Source organism: Vidua chalybeata, chromosome 17 (assembly GCF_026979565.1).
Source record: "Vidua chalybeata isolate OUT-0048 chromosome 17, bVidCha1 merged haplotype, whole genome shotgun sequence".
Classification (NCBI taxonomy): Eukaryota; Metazoa; Chordata; class Aves; order Passeriformes; family Viduidae; genus Vidua; species Vidua chalybeata.
Window position 1 is genome coordinate 11,555,082 of NC_071546.1, and position 21,051 is coordinate 11,576,132.

Genomic DNA, 21,051 nt, shown 5'->3' on the forward strand with positions numbered 1-21,051 from the left:
CTATTTTAGGGCAAATACGCTGATGGTATCACAAAGGAAACGCATACCTACAAATAGTTGAAGATATTCTCCAGTTACTGGCATGTGTCCAGAGCTGAATACAAAACTCTTTGGGAGAGGCCCAGTGCACTCAGCATTTCCCATAACTGAGTCAGAAATATTTTCAGCAAGGATTTAGTCTCATTATCAATAGTTTTTCATCCTTGGAAAAGAAGAATTATGCTGAAATATTCTGTGTTTCTGCTTGAGAACTTCTAGTAGTACAAATTAAACTGGATGTTGCTGCAAGGACTGGCCAATGGGAAGGGAATTCTATTTAAGAAACTTCTGTCAAGTTTGAACTCACATTATTCCCCTTTGTTAAGAGTTTCAAAACACCACAGCATTTGAGAAATGTGCCACACGCTAATCCATACCCATAAGCTACAACGTGCCTTTGGTTGGAAGTCCTCACTAACATAATATCAAACCATTTCTCTTTTATTTCTACTTTCACAAGAAGTTTAATTGCCACAGAAACTTTATCTGTCGATACCAGAACACAGCTCCTCATGTTAATTAGGGAGGAAAATTCACTTTGGGTGAGAGGAGCAAGCCTGCTCCCCGTACTGTCAGGATTCCTCTGCAATTTAAACCAAATAATCAGTGTTTCTCTGCTTCTTCAAAGTGTCACACATAGAAAGAGGCAATTCATGAATGGATCAAACTTCCTGATAGCATAAAAGGCACAAAGAAGTCTTCTACCCCATTCCAGCTCTCTCAGGGTAGTTTAGAGTGGTGACAGATGCAGTTCAACCATCAGCTATTTTTGGAGACTTCAGTCTAAGAAAGTAGGTTTAATAAAACTCTGAGAAATTTCCTTTGAGCCTTAAATCAGGGTTTGGAAAATGTCTTTCATACTACATCATTTAGCTGCTTTTTGTTTAATGTATATATAGTAAGCTTGAACAGTCAAATCAAGTGACTTTATTCCCTTACCTGGTGCCAAGAACAAACACCTGGGACCACACTAAACTCTGCTGCTTCCTTTCACGTTGGAAATGAAAAGCCTCTTTTTGCCAGAAACTTCCACCAACAGAAAAGGGTGTCAGATAAAATAGTTCTCATTCTAAATTTACACAAATTCCAAGGAGAGCTCACTAACCCTGTTCCAGTCTTTCTGAAGCAGCAGCATCTGCACTCATAGAAGTGTTCACAGATTCAAAATAAAGTCTATATGAAAACATGAAACTCAAATATACTTAAAATAAATTAATTGGAAGCTCTGCTTAATTACTGGCATTTCTTTTTAAGAGTAAAAAGAGACTCTGTGTCCTGGGAGCTTAAAAAAAAAATTTTAAGTTTTACTGGAACACTGAAGAAATGTCATGTACTCTCCAAAGACCAGCTGAAAACCCTGACCAGGCAGCTGAGCACACCAGGGCTGTGGCTGGATCCACTGTAATACCAGGGAGGCTCACAGGTATAATCTTATTTCATCTATGCATACAACAATATTTTGTGATAGTCTCTTACTGTGATTAAAACCAGAAAATGTTTAAGAATTTCCATATTAAATTATGCCTATTTCCTGTTTAATTCAGCTGACAGCTCTTGTATTTCAACATAAATTGAATTAATCTGTCCTTGTTCTTCAAGACTGCTATGAGGAAAACAAAGAAGATGTATCAAGAGAAATTAAGTCACGTGAACTTCTGAACCTGTAAATATGGTCTGGTATGGTGGGAATTTACTGGATAAAAATACAAGTTCAGAACAAAGCATCAGCATTTACCTCAAATACTAATCAAATAAATTACTAATCAAGTAAAATATAGGGTGAGGGTTTTTTTGTACTACAAAAGCAACTGAACTACAGAAAAAGACCTGTATATAATCCCATTGTCTCAAGTCCTGGGCTGCAGATTCTCCAATTTCAGGAAATTCTTTTAGGGATTTCAACAGAATTATGTGAACACTTCAGTGAAAGCACTGCAGAATTCAAAGGGCTGAAAAAAAAACCCAACAAAACACTTCCAATAAATACTAACAAAATACAGCACTAACAAAATTTGCTAGATATTCCTTGTCACTTAAGAGTAAAATATTCCTCTCAGGCATTTATCCATGTAGACAAAAATCAGAGATTTCAGGAGATTCATTTGCAAATCATTAATAGCTATACATGTTTCAATTATGAGAAACGGAAATGAAATCAAGTGGCTGCCTGCCTCACAGACCCCATACTAAAAGAGGTGTCAGATGAACTCTTTAATTAATCTGTATTCAAGAATTTATTCTGCTATTAAAGGATAGGAGGACCAGCTTTACATAAGTTCCTGTTAAACTCTGATCAGGACAACTCAACTGGATTATCTGGAAGCCCATTGAGAGGGAGCTGCTCTGTGTAGATAAAATAATAGAGATTTAAAAAAGAGTAAGTAAGGATTATTTCAGAGGATCTAGCACCACATCTTTGATGCTGTCTGTAAGACTTCCCACTCCTTCCTCTGAACAACATTAACACTCTTGGGCAAAAGTACTTCATCTATCCACATTTTCCACTCATTTTTCACTTCAAGATGCACCTTGAAGATACGTATTTATCACTCTTTTACACATAATAGGACAAAGGATACTAAAAAAAGGTAAATAGGACATTGACATGCCTTGCTCAAAATCATAAAAAATCTGGACAAGAAAAAGCTAGAGCCCCTTATTTTCTCTCTGTGGTAAGTATCCAAACTGCACACAATATTGTGCAGACACCCAAGAAATCAGGCTCTGTCTCCCACCTTTCCCAGCTTCCCAGGGGTATCCTCACCAAAGAAAATGTTTTGCCTACTTTCACACCCCAAAATCTGTGACATTTGAGAAATCCCCATGGGAAACATCCCCCACTGCAGTGAGTATGTTTGTCATTACTTTATAAAGCTGGTGATGCTGTCAAACCAGAACAGCTCTCTTCTTCTGCCACGATGTATTTAGACAGGAATAATAATACATCTATCATTATACCCATCAGGGTGGTTATCTACAGGGACAGACAATTTTGTTCTGTTGCCTACATAATTAAGGAACACTTCTGGCAGCAAAGAGATCCCAGCTCACATCTTTTCTTACTGAGACTCCATTATCTCATTACCATCCTGAAGATTTTGGTGTCCAAACCATTTTAAGGACTCCAAAGCCCCATTCTGACCCTGCTGCAGGTTAAGGGATCACACTTTGCACCACACTGCCAGGTTGTAAATCAGACCTCAAAACTGATCCCTGTTAAAAATAATCTCCCCAAAATAGAAGAGAGAAGGGTTACCAGGGTTATTTTTAACCTGGGCTGGTTCAATGCTCTGATTGACTCTGGGGACCCAGAGGAGGTTTTTTTGGCCCAGTGTGGGTGGCACATCCCGGTGCGGAGCAGAGGGAAGGGGTGGCTGTGGGCACAGGGGATGCTGAGCTGCCTTTGAGGCTGAAGCCAGAGTGTGGTAAAGCTCAAGGACACCACTCAAAAACCATAATAAAACCATTCAGCAGCACTGGCAGTGGGAGATTCAAAATAACTACAATGGAGCAGTGTAATAAAACTTAAACTGAAACCAAGAGACCGGCAGACAACATCAGCATCTCTTCTGAACATCCACAACCTAGAGAGCCATAGGCTGCAGTCATTCCTCTGGCATTTGCCTTTCAATAGCTAATACTGATTCTATTACTTTCTAAATACCATTTTTCTGAATTTAGTATGGTATTTTCAAGAGACAACTTCCTCAGCTGAAACCAGATCAATTAAAAATAGGCAGCTGTAAATCCTGCTATTAAGGAACACATTCCTATTTTGAATATTTCATTAAAACCAGAGTATTATAAATGGAGTGTGACCTAAAGTAAATAGGTTTTATTTGGTAGCTTGGTTCAATTGGGTTGATTGTAGAGTGTAAAATGTTGATGAAACGGGAACATTTCCTTCCCTCTTCTAAAAGTAAGAGCAAAAAGAAAGGGATGAGAAGAAGGCCACTGTTACTGGGGATGAAGAAAATATCCTAACCACTGTCTGGTATGCAGAACAGGAACAAAAATATCACTTTTATAACCCAGCTAACCCAACATCACCTGACATTTGAGACAGATATACAGCTAGTTTGAATTACTGAAACTACTTATGCGGTTGATTTTTGACACTGAAAACACACACATACAGCTGTGTTAAGCTAAATGCATTAAAGGACAATAATCATGGAAATACCATTTGGAAGCCTCAACTAGTATGATCTACTAAAACCTGTAGTATTTTAAAATACCAGCATGATTGTGTGGACAGAATTCCCTCCAGTACTATGTTTTGCCTTTCTCCATATGCTACTACTTGTATTCAAAAATTTAATTTCTTAATACCAACTGTGCTGAATTAATAATCTCCAACATAGTAAATTTTCAGCTTTAAAGGGGATGTTTAACCTAGCATTACACAGTACCAACATTATTTTTAACTCAAGCTGTTGTTTTTTAGGTTTTTTTAATTCAAAACAATATGGTCTACACAAATGACACACACTTCCTGTAAGTCAAAAACTGCAAAGCAAACAGATGGAGACCCAGACTAAGAAAAGAATTAGAATATCAGAATACAAAAGTTGCTCTTCGAATCCTAATTTGCATGCAGAGCCAGATCCCAATATTAGCATCACACTGTAAAGCTCCCACATTCTTCCTGACTTCTGCCTTTCACATTACACTGACCCTTGCTGTTAGGAGACCTGCATTCTGGCTCCACCTGTTCCACAGGGAATTGTAAACACAGATTTTGGCCTATACTTTAGAATTCATTTCAACTGCTCCTTCACAAAGATGATGATGATCTTGTGTAGCTGGAGAAGAAATCCCACAATCCTTGTGCTGGCCTCGATGTCAGTGCATTCTCTTCAGGAGAGCAACCCAAATTAATGTTTAGGAAAAGAAGAATGGGCATTTAAAGGGAAGCAGACCAGTATTTAAGAGTATAGTCCTAAGTACTTGCAGCCCTCAAAGAATATCCCCTGGGGACATGAGTGTTCCTCCTTCCTACCCTCATGCTCTTCCTAGGGCAGGGAAGAGCATCAAATACTACACTGAGGAAAGTATGTGCTCAAGAGAGCTGAAATGTGATTTCCCATGAAGAAAATGCAAGAGGCAGAAAGCAAGTTCTGCAGCTCAAACCAGACAGCTTTACACAGGGCTGACATTGCTAAAAATTCCCCTCCCTCCTTCCCAATCAGTACTCTGTATAGGAAAAGGTTTATGAAATTCTTCCCCCAGTCTACTGGAGGAGGAAGCAGATGATGGAGATCTCCTTAGATTTAAAGCAAAACCAGCACAGGGCTGTCCTTTCTGCTTCCATCAAATTATTTTTTTCTTCAAAGTACTTTTAATTAATCTGTAACAAATTCGAAATTATTTTTACAGTGGTACTCAAGGATTGTGATTTCTGTCCCTATGCACTGAGAGCTGGGACACTCTAGCTCTTAACTTGATTTAAATCATGCAATTAAAATGCAAGTTCAGTTTTCCAGGTACCAAAGGACTACAATCCACTTTCAGAAAAACTCAGAAATCAGAGATTAAATTATATAATCACTGAGGGCAGAGAGAGCCAACAGTAGTCCTTCAACATGTGTGGCTAATGCATATCCAGTTTAAAACCTCAAACCTACAAACATTTACATATGAAATAGTTAATCATGCCAATGAAGTAAGCCACCAGTCAAAGTTATGCACACGCCTAAACCTCTGTAGACTCAGGGCTTAAAAATTTAAGACAATACCTTTGCTCAGAGAAGCAAAACTAGTTTTATTGGATGTTATTCCTGAAATTGTGTATCAATCAACACCTAAAATAATCTTCACTGAACTTGGAATTATTTGTAGACCTTGTAAGTCACACAATTACACCTTGCTTTCAATGAAAAAAAGGGAAAAATTAAAAGAAATCACTGCACTCCAACTGAATGGAAGAAAAAAAAAGACCTCTGAGATAGAAGATACAAGGAAAATCCAGTATTTCAGTACAAGGTAGGTCACAGGAACTTGTTGCAGCATTGTTACAGATCACAACCTGAACTAGCACAAACAATGGCAGTAGGAGAGCTGTGGGCACACAGCCAGGGCAGAATCACAGAGGGTGGAGCAAGGAATCACTGTCTCCTCTCTCAAATATTCTCCTAAAACCACCTCCAAAGCATGAATTTTTCTCTGCCCCCAGCAGGAGAGATCATCCATGAAGGGATTGAGTATTTCTGTGAATAACACTGACAAATGTCTAAATGACAGAGGTGTGAAGTTAAAAATCTCAAAATCTCAAATTTAAGATGCTTTAAGACAAAATGGCAATGACTACATTTCATGTGCTAGAGAGAATCATACACCCCCTCCACCAACCTGTCTGTGCTTGTTACATTGGAAATGATTTGAAGATTACAGTGCAGTATTTCCAATTAACTGCTAAAGTCACCTGAATTCTGCCTTGTACACAAAGCATGTGGGTTTGTTTGTTTGGTTATTCTTCTTTTGATAAAGACTGACCAAAGCAGAGAAATTCCTAGAAGCAGCAGCATTTGGAAAAGGTAACTGTTGTTGGTCTCACAGACAGGCTTGTTCAATAATGTTTACATATCAAGAATTACAAACTGAATTAAGAATTGCTGTGGTGCAAACTATCCCACATCTTACTACTATTCACACTTGCACTTTCATTTCAAGCATTTGGGACTGCTGGACACAAAATTCTGGTGTAAATGGATCATGATTTTTGACACATCATCATAATTCTTCCCCTCAGCCCCCTGGAACAGTGCATGGAGAAGAGAGAAATACAAGTTTTGAAACACTCCTGCATTACTGCAAGTAGAAGGTACTTCATGGCAATTAACAAAAATATCTTCTCAGTGTTTAAGTGTTCAGTGTTTGCAAACTGTATTTTCATGGGCTTCTGCTACAAAGTCTGGTTGAGATACAGGAGAGATTAATCACTGTGAGTGGGCACAAAGTTGTATCATCAACTAAATAATTATCCTTCATGCATTTACTCTGGGACTACTGGCACCTCAAATGATTAACCAGGACTAGGAGGGCTGGGACAAGGACATGTGTGTGGAGCCTCTGCAGAGAGCCTGGCTGACACAGAATCTGAATCAGCAAGAATACTCCACTGCTCTTCCAGAAGAGAGAAATCAGCACCATTAAACACCAGCTAATCATCATCAAGAGTGTGCTGTGTGTCATCTCTATTCCTTTTGGGCAGGGAAATACCCAACAATATCCAAACTTTACACCCAGCACTGTCCATCTTGACTCTATGGCTAATTATTTCACCAGAGCACAAAAAGCAGGCAAGAGTCTCCATGTTCCTGAAGGATCAGCTGGAATATTCTGGCTGTGTTGCTGTAAATTCGATTAGCACTCATCAAAGGCACCTACTGCAATAATTCCCAGAGAGCAGCTCACTGTTCTGGGGAAATATTTACTACAGGGCAGTGAAATACAATCATTTGCAAAAAGGCATGGCTGCAGCCACTGTGAATTACTCACCGGAGGGAAATCGAAGTCTATCTGGTTTGCTAAATTTAAGATGTAGTCGATTCGAAACTGGTTCTCTGGATTGGCTAGTTCCACTGGAGGTGCCAAATTGCCCATTGCTGTCACTATTGTCTGCAAAGAAACACAAGTAAAATATTGCAGAGAGTGTCTAAATAGCCACCTGGAATAGTTAAAAAACAATAGCTCCTAAGTTTACCTCTATAGCTTCTTTAATATTGTTTTTAATATCCTGAATTTTCATCTTCTTCTCCCTGTAATAAAAAAGACACATCATTAAATTTATAAGCCACAAAAGTAGAACACCTTTTTAAAACAGAACATGAAGAATATTCTATTAAAGCTCTATTGCCTAAAGTGCTTTCAGTCACTGAGGACTTTTGTAGATAGACTCATTTAAATATCTCAAAACTTTTCTACTTAAGCAGTAACATCTATTTGCATCTATTTTAAGGAGAAACATCTATTTGCATCCAAAAATCAGTGCCTAATTATGCTTTAATAAAAACTTACTACAGCCTTAGATTGGGACTAAGACATTCTGCAGAATCAAACAGATTTTGATTCATTTGAATGCAAATTACTAGACATACGTGAAAGTTCTTTAGGAAAGTATGCACTGGAAACAAACAGAAAGGAAAAAAGGGTGAGTTACTAAAAGTAGAAACAAATGAAAGGAGACCAAAGAACCTCAAAGCACAAAAAAATTAAAGCACAAAAACAATGCCTTAGCAGAACAAACCATAGCAGAGCACTCAACCTGACACAAGACATTCAAACAAGTCTGATGTGAAACACAACAGTGAAGGGTTAATCCAAGTATATAAAATTATCCTTGGCTAGAAGCAGAGAAGGAGGCCAGAAAACCACTCGGAATGAGCACTATCATTTGGGATTAACTGCAGTCACAGCAACGAGCCCAGCAGGCTGGAGCAGGACAGTGCAAACCATTGCCTCTGCTCCTTTGTACTGCATTTTGTGTCAAATCTGACAACAGTTCATTTCTATGCTAAATAGTGCAATCAAACAAAATGCATGATCAAATGTTTGGTATAGCCAGGAATTAGCACCCTAAAAGTACTACTAGCACTGAGCCTGTAAACTGTAACTTAATTGCAAAGCACTGTGATAAAATTTTTCACATTATTAATTTCTTCTGATAAACAGCATAAAATCACTGCTTTGAGGGAAACCAAGTTAGCCATGTAATTACTAAGAAAAGCCAGCTAAACTGTCTAAGTGACCTTTTAATCTTCATTGAACTGCTTTCACAGGACTCTTTGATTATGGAATATTTATATCAACATTCAATTTTTTTTTTTTTGTTTTGAAAACTAACATTTTCCAGCACAGTGTCCCAGAGACTATGAAATATCAACAGCATTTCCTTTTTTTATCCTTTTAAAGATAGTATCTCACAGTTTCAGCTTACAGACCCCAGCCAGAAAACCTCATTTTATGGAGTTAATTCAGTAAGCACATTGCAAAAGCTTTTTATCACTTTTTCCTTTCTATAATTACTCACAGTCAAAAACCAAAATGAAACTGAAAGCACAGTCACCAATCAAGAATGCAGAAGAACAGCGGGGGAAAAAAAAAAAAAAAGGACTGCTTCAATAACAAGGCAGACACAGGCATCCAGGAGTGGTGGGAATTTTGGCTATCAAATGAAAAATTAAAGCAACTTTTGTAAAAGACAGCATCAAGGACAACACCACCATGTCAGCCCCACGTTGTTCTGCCTGTTAGCCAGAGGTGTGACTGCAATGCAAGTGCTGCTCTTGCAGAGGGGCAGCAAACACCAAATGCTCACGTTCAGGATGACTTTGCCGCCTGGGGAACGGCTCTGGATCAGCAGCACAAGCCCAACAAACACAAACGTGATTATCCCAAAGCATCAGCTCCGCACTGACCACAGCTCCTCAGAAGTTTGGGGCAGGGACAGGAAGGTCAGTGAAGCTTGATGCAGAGAGAGAATGGAATGATCAATAATCAGATGAAAAGCTGATGTTTTCCTAGACTTCTTTACCTACCTACAGGCCACCTTATTCCTGAAAATTACCAGGTTTTTTGCTACTGAGATTTGGCGCTGCTGATGAGAACAAGGTAGTGAGCCAAGAAAGGCCAAACACACCAAATTAAGGAAAATAAATTAGGGTTAGAGGGAAAAAACTAAGGGCTTTTCACCCTCTTCCTTCCTAACATCAATGCTTTCTACTGCCCAAGGTCTTGACAAACTCTCCATTCCACAAACAAGAGGCAGGGTGCCCAAATATTCTGTTTTTTAGCAGTGCACATATGGTTGCAAAGCCACCATCCACTTTCAGTTTTTAAAAATCATGTTTAATTATTAAAAAATGCAAATAATGGTATGAAAACAGAAAGCATTTATCAATGACAGTGTAAGCAATTTGTCTGGCTTTTATTCTGCTGCCAAATTTCAGCTGGATCTTGAACTAAATGAACATGTATGCAGATTTTGCACTATTTAGATCAAAAGGGCAACTGATATGATGAAAGCCAAGCAAGATACCAGTATTTTGAAGGGACTAGCACTCATTTTGCTTTGGTTTGGAATATCACTAGAAGAAAAGAAGTTTAGGGAGTTTGCACTGTTTATAAGCAAACTCTTGTTATTCTCTCTTCCCTGGAACACTTGCTATTAATTGTCTCAAAGCATCAACGAAGTGCACATTGACCTGGCTCTTCCATGCCATACAATAAACCTCATTATTTTAATTAAAGATTTCAGTCAAACATCCACATTTACACCTCTTGGCCGATCCTCTCACTACTAAGTGATAATGAATATGGAGAAACATTAACCTGCAGCAATTAACAAAGTGCTTGATAACCATCATCATCTTTACAACAAGGATACTCATAGTTCCTATTTCTGGTGTTGTTGCCATGGCCCTATAGCCTGCCCAGTAAACAAGGAATCCCATTACACAGCAGTGAATGTATCACTGTGTTTTGTAATGTTTACTAGACATAAACTTTCCATGACAATGAGACACTTTATTCTTCTGGAACTCAGCATGTTCATCAATCACCCATCCAACAGCAGCTTACAAACAACTCTTAACTTCTCACAAAAAAACCCAAAAATCCCCAAAAGGTGGCATTCATTTTACTTAGGGGCTTATGAGGTGAAGCACACAAAAGCAACATCCCATTGCTCTGCCAAATTGTCCTTATTTTTAGAAACCCAGCCAGGTTGCACCTCAAATTTCCAGAAGTACCCAAACTTTTATTTTCCACAACCACAAAGACTGAATATTCAACTCAGAATCTTTCCTTTTTAATTTCTTATTCCCAGGTGCTGGCACAAAACCACAAAAGAAAAAATAGCTGGGCTGCCAAAATGTTTTCCTCTGGAACATCCTGAGTAGTTTGGGAATGGCACCAATGCTCTCCTGGCCAAGGAATGACTGATGTCTCTGCAGGCCTGTTCTGTATCTTTAGATGTCATGGGTTAATAAGGTCATATTTTTAATCTTGTTTAAAACTTTTGCTTAGGCTGTGCAAGGTAGGCCAAACAAAGCATTAAACTCTATTAGTTGAGGATTAGAAGAAAAAAAAATCTCAAATCCTGCTGTTTTCAATATTTAAATGGGCCAAAGAAAAGCTGCACATAGCTTTCAGGAAAACTAATAAAGTCTATTTTAGGTGCTATAAAAAAATGACATTTTAATTCAAGTAACATTAAATCAGAATGACATCAAAGGTCAGAAAAATCAAATATTCCTTGAAAACCAACCTAATCAGTATTTAGTAAAGAACTTCTCCACCTGTGGTTGAGCCGTACTATTAAAAAGGCAACATTTTTACTCAGAGTTTATAAAATCTTATGCAAAGAACACATTAACAAACAGATCATCAGAAAGCAAACTAATTTAATTTTAATGTTTATTTCTGGTATACTTTACAGATAATACAAATGACCATCACTTGGAAAAAATACTTAAAGTTTAAAAAGAACATTCCAGAGGATAAACACCCTGAAACCTTCTGCATTTCCCAGGTAGAAAAATAATTTTAAAAAAGGGTGTTGAAATTAATTCTCACAACAAAACATGTTAAAGAATTAAAGGGGGGACACAGATGGATGGACAGGGATGATGAGACACCTTTATGCCATTAATCTTTTCCTAAAAGCAAAGAAGTTTGAATTTTTTGGTCAGTGCAGACACGTTAGGAAACCTTGGAGAATATACAGACTACTTTAATAGGGCATATAAAAACGTAGTCAGAGAGTGTTAATACAGAGCCTTTGTCTCCTTTACAAGGCTGTAAACAGCCCAGCCTCTATCACCTTCAGGGACTGGTATAATGCATAAATTACCTTTATTTCTGAAGCAAACTTTGCTGACTCTTGAACCTGCTGACATAAGAACTGCAGCGGGGCAAGGCTTCCCTTCCCCAGGCAAAGCTCTGCACTTCATGAGTCAATTTGCAAGTGGAAGAGCCAGAATGAAAATCTTACAGAGCAATTCATTTCCCTCTTTTTATGGTAGAAAATGACATCGTTGTGTTTCACACAGGTGCATCTCCCTGCTTTTTCAGGTATTGCCAACAAATGTGAATGCCCAGGGAAGCAGCCACGGGCTGTCCCCTTCTGCCCACCTTCAGAAGCCCATCAATTACACACTGACAGCCAATGAAAACTTAATAGATCAATTTTGTTTTAAAACACAGCTTGGTTCTTTGACAGGCAGTCATGCACTTCACAAGCACGTGGGATTTAAACATGTCTATTCATCTCAATAAAGTGTCTTTGATGCAGTGAAACACGCTGATGGATTTAATAAATATTCCATAACATCTGCATTAAAATTTATTTACCGAACCTTATGGAAACTAAGAGCACTACCTGCCAATCCACCTCAGAGAAACAGAGCTGTGTAGTCAAGATCTTCAGACACAAGACCACGAGCAAGGAAATTCAATTAAGGTTTTGCTACCAAGCCACACTACAAAAATCGTGCAATACTTTACAATTCAACTAAAAGATAAATTTGTTTCAGCCTGGGTTATTTCTAACTGAACATGGCAATTACCTCAAAATATAACAGCTAGAACAGCAAAGAGGGCAGAGGCCAAGTTAGAGGCACTTGAAAATGGGGAAAACAGTTGCCTAGAGTATTCGGAGCAAAGCTGAAATAATTCATCTTAGACCTGTGACAAAGCACCAATTTTACAGACAAAACTACTAAAATGCAATAACAAAACCCACTACGTATCTTCTGCAAACTCAACACCATTTATATCACGCTGCTGAGATACCTGAGTAGCTCTGCCAACTTCAAAGAGATTTTTCTGTTTTGTACTGACAAACCCTTGCAGTGCCATGGGGCAGGAGCTGCAGCTGCACAGCAGTAACTGCACAGCTTATAACAGGAAATGGGATTTACTTGGGTCCTCGCTTGCAGTGGAGCTGAAAGAGATTTTCTAACCACCTTAGTACTTTGTTCTTGGTCAGCACCTGGTAAAATGAAATGGTACCCAAGGCACGGGAAGCTGACACAATGCACCCTAAAAATCACTTTACCGTCAGTGTGTGCTGGTAACTCTGACCACACAGGGATTGAGCATCTCCTAGAAGCATGAGACCCCTCCTGCAGAGCAGTTTCCCCTCTCTACCACTATGCTCTTCCTCCTGTATCACCTTTCCCCTCCACTCCAATATGTACTTCATTTTGAAAAATCTTTGTTTTACTTCTCCGAAATTCCAGGTATCAACACACTGTACCATTCAGCTACCAAAGATCTGTGAGAGGAAATAATATTAGAAAAAGAATAGCTATGAGAATAAGCTATTTGCTTTCTCTGTAAGTAAGGAACACCTTTTGGAAAAAAGAAAAACCCAACAGGCTGAATAATTTTGTCATTATATACTTTGAATTAAAGAAACAGTTAAAAATTGATTATGTTGGACAGATCTAACTGTGGCCTAAAGTATTTGGGAGAATTTTAGTTCAATTATCCCTTGAAACAGAACCACTTTCTCACATAATATGTGATGCAATGTATGGAGTAGACAATACAAAAAGGGCTTCCACAAGTTCCTTTTTAAATATTGTGAAAAGCACTGTAAATTGCTTTAGCACTGCTTGTTTTAATAGATTGCAGTATTTTTCTCCATGAGTAGCATGCACATCTTACTGTGTAGCCATAAACACGTGAACATATGATAAGAAATACAGGCACAATACAGAAATACATCCTTCTGCTAATGGAATGACAGAACCGTTCTCCAAGTCAGAAGTCAAGAAACACAAATTACTGAAGTGTTAATTAAAAAAACCACATCACAGAAAGCAGAAATCATGTTATTTTTGATCATTATTTACATTGCAGTGTTAGAGGCTGAGATGTTACTTGGCACCACAATGAAATTATATCAAACTCTAAAAAAGGCATCCCTGAATATAAACGTAATAAACTCCATTTTTAGGTTTAATTTATCTCTGCTACCTGTGATACCCAAAGTGCAAAGGTTAAAGGGTAACTTTATTCTGCATCTATGGATATTCTGATGCAAAGACTGGCTGTGGGCAGACTTTGCTCCTGATGAAGTTCCAGGACTCTGGCACAGGCACGTGGCACCCGGGTCATTCCACCTGCCCAGGTGGATGTGGCACAGAGATGCTATTCTGGCCCTAAGCCACCTTGAGGCTCCCCTTCAGCTTTGCAAATTCCTACATAAAACCAGTTTAACTGGTTTACAGTCCCTTTATACCTGTTAGTGGCACAAAGAGACCATCACAGACACAATATTAAGAAGCATAATTCTGCTTATCCTGCTCCATTTACCTCAACTAATTAACTAGCAGTAGTTTAGGTTAGGGATGAAAATAGAATTGTTCACAAAGAGCTCTGTGATGTACGAGCTTGACAAAGGCCCTTCAGTTCCTGCTGTGCAATTAAACACCTCTGTAAATTGCAAACCCTGCCTGTAGCTCCCCAGGCATTCAGAGAGGAACACACTGGTGTCATTTTCTTGCTCTTAGTACAGGTAATTAAAGCATATTGCAATAAAAGGTGTCCTCAGAAGTTTAGCATTCTCTCTAGACACTTGATACAATAATTAACAAGGCTGGAGAGTCTTCAGAGGACACTGTGGTTCCTTTCTTGTCCAGAAGGACACCTCAGAACCGGCAGGAACGGGAGGACTCAAGGCAAATTGCTGAATCATCTTGCCTTGATGAATTCACTACTTCGAGACAATCAAACTGCTGTCAGGAAGCAGAGACCTTTTTAATTATTTATTTAAGTATTGTGAATGTAGCCATTATTAACACAGAATAAAGGAAATGTCCATTGCCCACCACATCTTTTTTTAAAACACTTCTGCCCAGCTGTGCAGCAGCACTGAAATACAACACACAACACCTCTCAGGATGTCCCCTCTGCTGTTCCAGGCTGTGTTTGTACATCCACCCCTCAGAGCAGAACCAACCTCCTGGGTTCTCCTCCATCTCTGCATGCCCAGAAAAAATACTGTTGTGGGAGTATATAGTGCCCAGGCACTGCATACACGTGGATCAACATTTAACAGATGTGTTAAGTCTGGGCTGTTTGCTGTGCTGTTCATCACCCCATCCTTTGCTTTCACACACAGGCAGGTAACAGCAGCCTCGTGGGGGGTTCCTCTTCTCACCTTAGTTGTCACTTTCAAAGCATTTCTGTCCAACCTTTGAAAGATCAACTTGATGAGTGTCCTACGTGTGTCATTTGCTCTAAAACTGTTTTGCTAATGCCTGCATTCCAGTAACTTCTTCAGCCATGATTGGGTAGGAAGCTTTTGAAGAGAAGGCAATCATATCTCAGAGCTCTTCAGGGGTTCGTGCACAAGAATGAGAAGAATAGCTGCTATAATGGCTGATGACCTCAGTGCTACTTAAATCTGAAAAAGTACACAGCTGGCTAAGTGCCAGTATTAAATGGAAAGAAGCCCTAAAATAAAAATGGCTGGAACAGTGGATGCCAAGTAAGAGTAAACACAGACCAGCCAAAACAGGATGCAATGCAGCAGTGAAGACACTGATGAGACAGGTGGAAAATGGTTGGTCCTGAAAATACCTTGATTTTTATTTTTTTTTTAGTGGTTATTATCTCTGTTATCGTCTGAAACACTTCTGGCATGTGATACTGTAGACAGATGATCTGGAAGGTGGTTGCCTCTAGCAGTGACAAAAGGCAAGGTTTTTTGCCTCACTCAAAAAAAAGCAATTATCTAGCGTATTTCACCATTTTCCCCATGGTACTCCTAAAAAATTCCATTAAACTCTCAATGACTCAAACCCTTAACATTTTCTAAATGCTGCAGGATTTAGTATTGGTAGCTCATAAGTTCAGAATGATAACCTGAACAGGAAAGAAGTTAAGGCAGGGGATGTAGACCCAAAAAAACAGGGGAAACTATTTGGACAAGAAAAAAGGAACTGCTTTTTAAACTATGCAGCTGTCACTAAAAGTTAATATTTCAAATAGATATTAACATTAAATGTTTCATTCACCACACTTTCTTACAGCAGTGTTGGACTGCAGTCACTGAATCAAGTCTTTCCTTCACAGCTGTTAAATCCAGAATTTTTACCATGGACAAAGTCTGAACTAAGGAAGATTTCCACAGTTATCTTCAAAGATAAAGAGCTGTCAGGTACATGCAACTTTGCTCATAAGCCTTAAAGAATTACAGACTCAGCATTATCAGCACAAACTAGAATAGCCCCTACTGATCTCTGGTTTTGGGAAGTTCAAGTTCACAGTCATATTTAAGAATGTTCTGTCACACCTAAATGGTGATTTCCATTGTACACTTCGTTAAAATACAAATTTCAGTAATGTTTCTGAGAAACATTATAGATGTCATGTTTCCATGTAAAGACTTAGCATAAAGTTTCCTCTGAAACATCCAGAAAAAGATCTTGTGAAATTTGTCAAGGCCTGACAGATTTCAAGAGTTGTAGCTGTGTATTTATACTTCCAGACTGTGTATGAGTTTACTATTGCTGTGCACATAAACTGCAATTTTAGGACAAAGAGCAGCTAAATATTGGAATGAGCAAATCTGAAAATGTGTCCCTTGAAGACCCAGGCCAGGGCATGGAGAGGCAGGTGTAACACAGCACACAACAAAGCAAGGTGCTGACAACTTTGGCTCTAATCCATCAAAGCACTTAAGCACATGTTTAATTTTAAGCACATGAGTAATTCTATCAACTTTAATAGGGCTACTCATGGTTTAAGTACTGTGATGGATGGGGGCCAGAGGGCCCAGAACCTTTAAGAATGCTGCATGGCCTATGTTACATGGAGAAAATACAGCATTCTCCCACTGAACAATTAAGTCATAAATGCTTTGAGAGCAAAATTTACCATAAGTTGAACTCAGCTATGCTTATATAAACTCAAGAGATGGAAGTTCTTCCACAGCCTTTGAAGACAAAATATGATGAGGGTTCTCATGTACACGAAGTCCACAGATTTTTATTTTGCCCTTCTTTTTCTCTGACAGCTCTGAGTCACCTCTGCCCATCACACTTTGCTTTGAAACAGGGAGATGTGTTGAGTACACCAAAAACTTAGCTACTAGTAACACTCTTAAAATAAGATGCTTCTGGTTCAGTTTGCAAACATCAGTACTACAGCCTTACCTCATACATGTCCAATTGCAACAGGCTTAACGGTGCAGTAACTCCTGGCTAACATTTATTTTCAATTTTCAAAGCTGTGCACGTGCCTCCTCCCTACAGATATAAGGTGCTGCAAATTTGTGTCTTTAAGTATTTTATACAGCCAGTATTAACGATGTGAAAAAGAAGCAAAACCCCACACCTGCTCTGCAAATTTCTAGCTAGGACAGTCTCTCTAAATCAGTGGTGATTTATTCCATCTCTAAACCATTCACTAGAAAATTCTTGATCTTGTTTTATCTTAATACAGCTCCACAACATGTGACCAAGTCTCATAAAATAATTTGCTAAGAAAGGGAAGAATGGAATAATTTGAGAAATCACTTACAGATTATGTTCTTCTTGGTTTTCTGTTTGTTTCAGGTTTTTTTACTTGTTGCTAAACAAGCAGCAGAAAGAACACAAAAACAAATACCTTCTGTGTGGACTATGCATTCTGAAATATCTGCAGCAAGGGAATTATATACCACTAGTTATGAGATGGATTTTATAGCAAATGAAGTACACTACCAGGGAACTTAAAAATTCCATTAAGCACAATTCAAAAGAAAGAAAAAGCTTTGAAACTATGTTACTGCAGAGTTTCCACTTTTTACCAGAACTGTCAATATATTAAAAGAGTGCATCTAGAATCAAATTTTGCAGGGCTACTACTCTTCACAGATTTAATAATAATTTTTACAATTTCTAATTTGAAAAGCTTTGTAAGTTATGACAACAGAGTGTTTTTGTATAACAAATGAGTTTAGCCTTGACTTCTAGTATTTCTGCTTCACTTGTGCACACCTATCCCAGCAGTACCACATGAGCCACAAGCTTGGAATCCTTGTTGAGAGGGGAAAGGAGGCAAAGGGACTGTGTCTGTAAAAGGCAGCTCACAGTAACTATGACAGAAGTAAGCTTTTCTCCAAAAAATCCTTCAGGAGGTCAAAGCTGCATTTCAGCCAAAAGAAACCAAAACAAAAAAATCCACCAAAGATCCTGCTTGCAAAAAAACCACATAGCTGTGCTTGTCTCTGAGTGAAATCCTCAGCATCACTCACAACACTCAGTTAAGGCTGTCTTTATTTCACATTAATATGTCCTGTGCTTTTGCCACATTGTGCCATCTTTAAAACAAGGAATGTGCTTTATCTTGAGTGTTTCAATGTATCCTCACAGCTTCCAGCAATCCACTAGTTAATCAGGGCTCTCCACATTTACATTTATAGTCAGGGTTAATCAGGTTACTCTACATTTAAACACAGACACACTTCAATTCTGTTCCTAACTGGAATTCAAAGCAGTTTCTTCTCCATTCAGGGGGGTTTTAAAATAGTTTTTCCAGAGTCCCACTCGCTGTTAATTGATCTTCCCTTACCTCTGGCACAAGTGTCAGTGAGCAGGTAATCCTCAACAGAGCAAAGCTACCAACATCCACCAGAAATAAACCATTCAGCTTTGTTACCCCTATGACAGCTCACATGGAGCTTCACAGATCAATACTCAGCCTCATGTTTATAAAGGTTTGTTAATGCCACAGTCACACAACTACTTGTTAATATCTGTAGAGTAAGGAGCAAGTATATTATGACACAAGACGAGGAGAATTAAAAAAAAAAACAAAATTTGGTGTGAATTAGTGCCACTAAAAGAGCACTTGGATCAGAAAATCAAAACTCCTGCATACAGAGTCTCAAGTAACCTGACTGCAGTGCTAATTTGTTTTGCATCTACCATACCACTGATTTTACTACTAAATTTTTGCTGAGACAAGGCTGTGCCAAATCTCAAGGTGGCACGAGACGAGGGCTGAATGCCCCCCCCCATAGCTGGAGTGCTCAGACCAGCTGCAACAAAGCAACACTGCAGTGGGCACCAAACAAACTCACCACAGGGAATCCAGCAGGGAACATCTTGCACAAGTCTTAGCATCGTTCTAAAAAAAGATTTCAGCAGTAAAAAGCTTGTTGGTCTAAGGCAACACCTGCTTTTTCTTACGAAAGGTCTCCTCCTGTCCCTGGTGCCACTGAGCCCTCTGAGACACCAAAGCTGCTCCAACACCTCCTGGAACACGGCTGGAAGGGAACGCAAAACTTTCCCCTGTAGATTAGCACGTTCCAACCCTAAAGCTCTGAGGTACAGTAACACTGGCTTGGTTACAGCAAAGGTCATTCAGATCAAGTTAAGACTGCCCTCAATGTAAAAGAAAATGATTTTTATCTGTAAAGTGAATGACCAAAGTATTCACATTTCCTACGTGGCTCACGGGAAACTTCTGGGATTATTGTTTTAGACAAAGAAGTCAAGGAAGCACAGACTCCCCTGTAAATTTTAAAATTAGTTTTCTAATATTTTCAAATCCTCTATTGTTACAAACAACACTTATGTCCCCTGAAACTGTAAAATTACAGGAGGAAAAGTTTTCCATTGCACCTTACTTGTGCAATTGCCAGTGCTTTTGGCCAGTTTTACGTTCTGAACAAGTTTTCTCTGTTTTAGTCCTTCAAAGTAACACGAATGAAAAATCACTTCAATAAATTATAATTTTAAGAAAGGCAGTCTCCAAGTACAGCCAAATTAAACTTTAAATTCAGCAAAGCTAAATGAAAATTGTAGCTGTTAACATACTGCTCAGAGAAGTTCCAGTGTATTGACACACAGATACCCTGACACAAGACAAGCAAAGTTACTCTCTTAACAGCCCAGAAGTAACACAGAAATTGTTTATAACCAACTTGCCATGCAAGAGTGATGAACCACACTGAATTTCAAAGCCAACAATGGAAAAAGGAAGCATAAGGCAAAAGTGCAAAGAATGAAATTTTTGAGTGAAGAAATTCTCCAAAAGCAACTTGACACCAAAACCATCAGTCTCAAAGGCTACACCACACTGGTAACAAACCCAAACTCAGATATTTTTGTACTGATTATCTCAGAGATCAACAAGTATCATGCAATAGCTGCCTTTAAAGTATCAACACTGATTTCTATAAATGTATTTCATATGATACAAGGTATTTTAATTTCTTTTCCAGTTATTAAAAGTTTTGTACTACCAGAAGTGAAGATGATATAAGAAAAGTATTTGTAAGTAAACACCAAATATTACCAGGCAACAACAACAAAAATACCCTCACTTCCTTCCAAGCACAGACACCATCAGCACCACATTAAACCCATTAGCAAAATTCTTCATGCAGTCTCAGGGAATATTGTTTCAAGCAACAGTGTCTACCTGATGTTCTTGCTGGCCTGACTTTAGGAGACACTGTCAAATAAAAGACATAAAAAATACCAGATTTTTTTCTAGACATTTGGGGCTCTATGTACAGAAAAGCTGGAGTCAATTTATTGAGAGAAACACAAGTTTCTGTGCTACTTCTGAAATAATTTTGCTTTGGATTAAGTGGGGGAAGAGAAAAATCTTCCTTTGATACAGAGGAGCTGTAGAAATGGATCTCAAAACACAATACACAGTTCCTGTACCTAGATACTACACTTGTCATTATTCACTCACTGAAAATGCATAGTAAGAGAACAATATTTTCAGGTCACATTCCATCACAATTCTGGACCTCCAGGGAACCCCACTTTTAGTACCAAGGGGGTTTATTTAACCAGGAAGGTACCATTTAGAACCTAGAATGGTTCATGGATGTTTTGGACAAATTGTGGATCCAAACCAGAGCCATGCCTAATGCAACATGGTAAGTGGAAAAATTCCAAACCCCCTCTTACTGAACAGTCTGGAAGCCACAATGTGAAGAAACTTTCACTTTACTGTATTTAACATCTACTTATATTTGAACTCAACCTGTAA

The 21,051-nt window shown here is 38.6% G+C and overlaps 1 protein-coding gene across 3 annotated transcripts in view; it reads right to left on the reverse strand.

Moving 5' to 3' along the window:
- Positions 1–21,051, reverse strand: part of GNAS (GNAS complex locus) — a 133,754-nt gene that overhangs the window by 42,471 nt on the left and 70,232 nt on the right. For all 3 annotated transcript variants that reach the window (XM_053958244.1, XM_053958245.1, XM_053958246.1), the window contains exons 3-4: positions 7,745–7,799; positions 7,540–7,659 (exon numbers count right to left, since the gene is read on the reverse strand). In XM_053958244.1, coding sequence (XP_053814219.1) covers positions 7,540–7,659; positions 7,745–7,799 — 175 coding nt within the window. The remainder of the gene's footprint in view (positions 1–7,539; positions 7,660–7,744; positions 7,800–21,051) is intronic.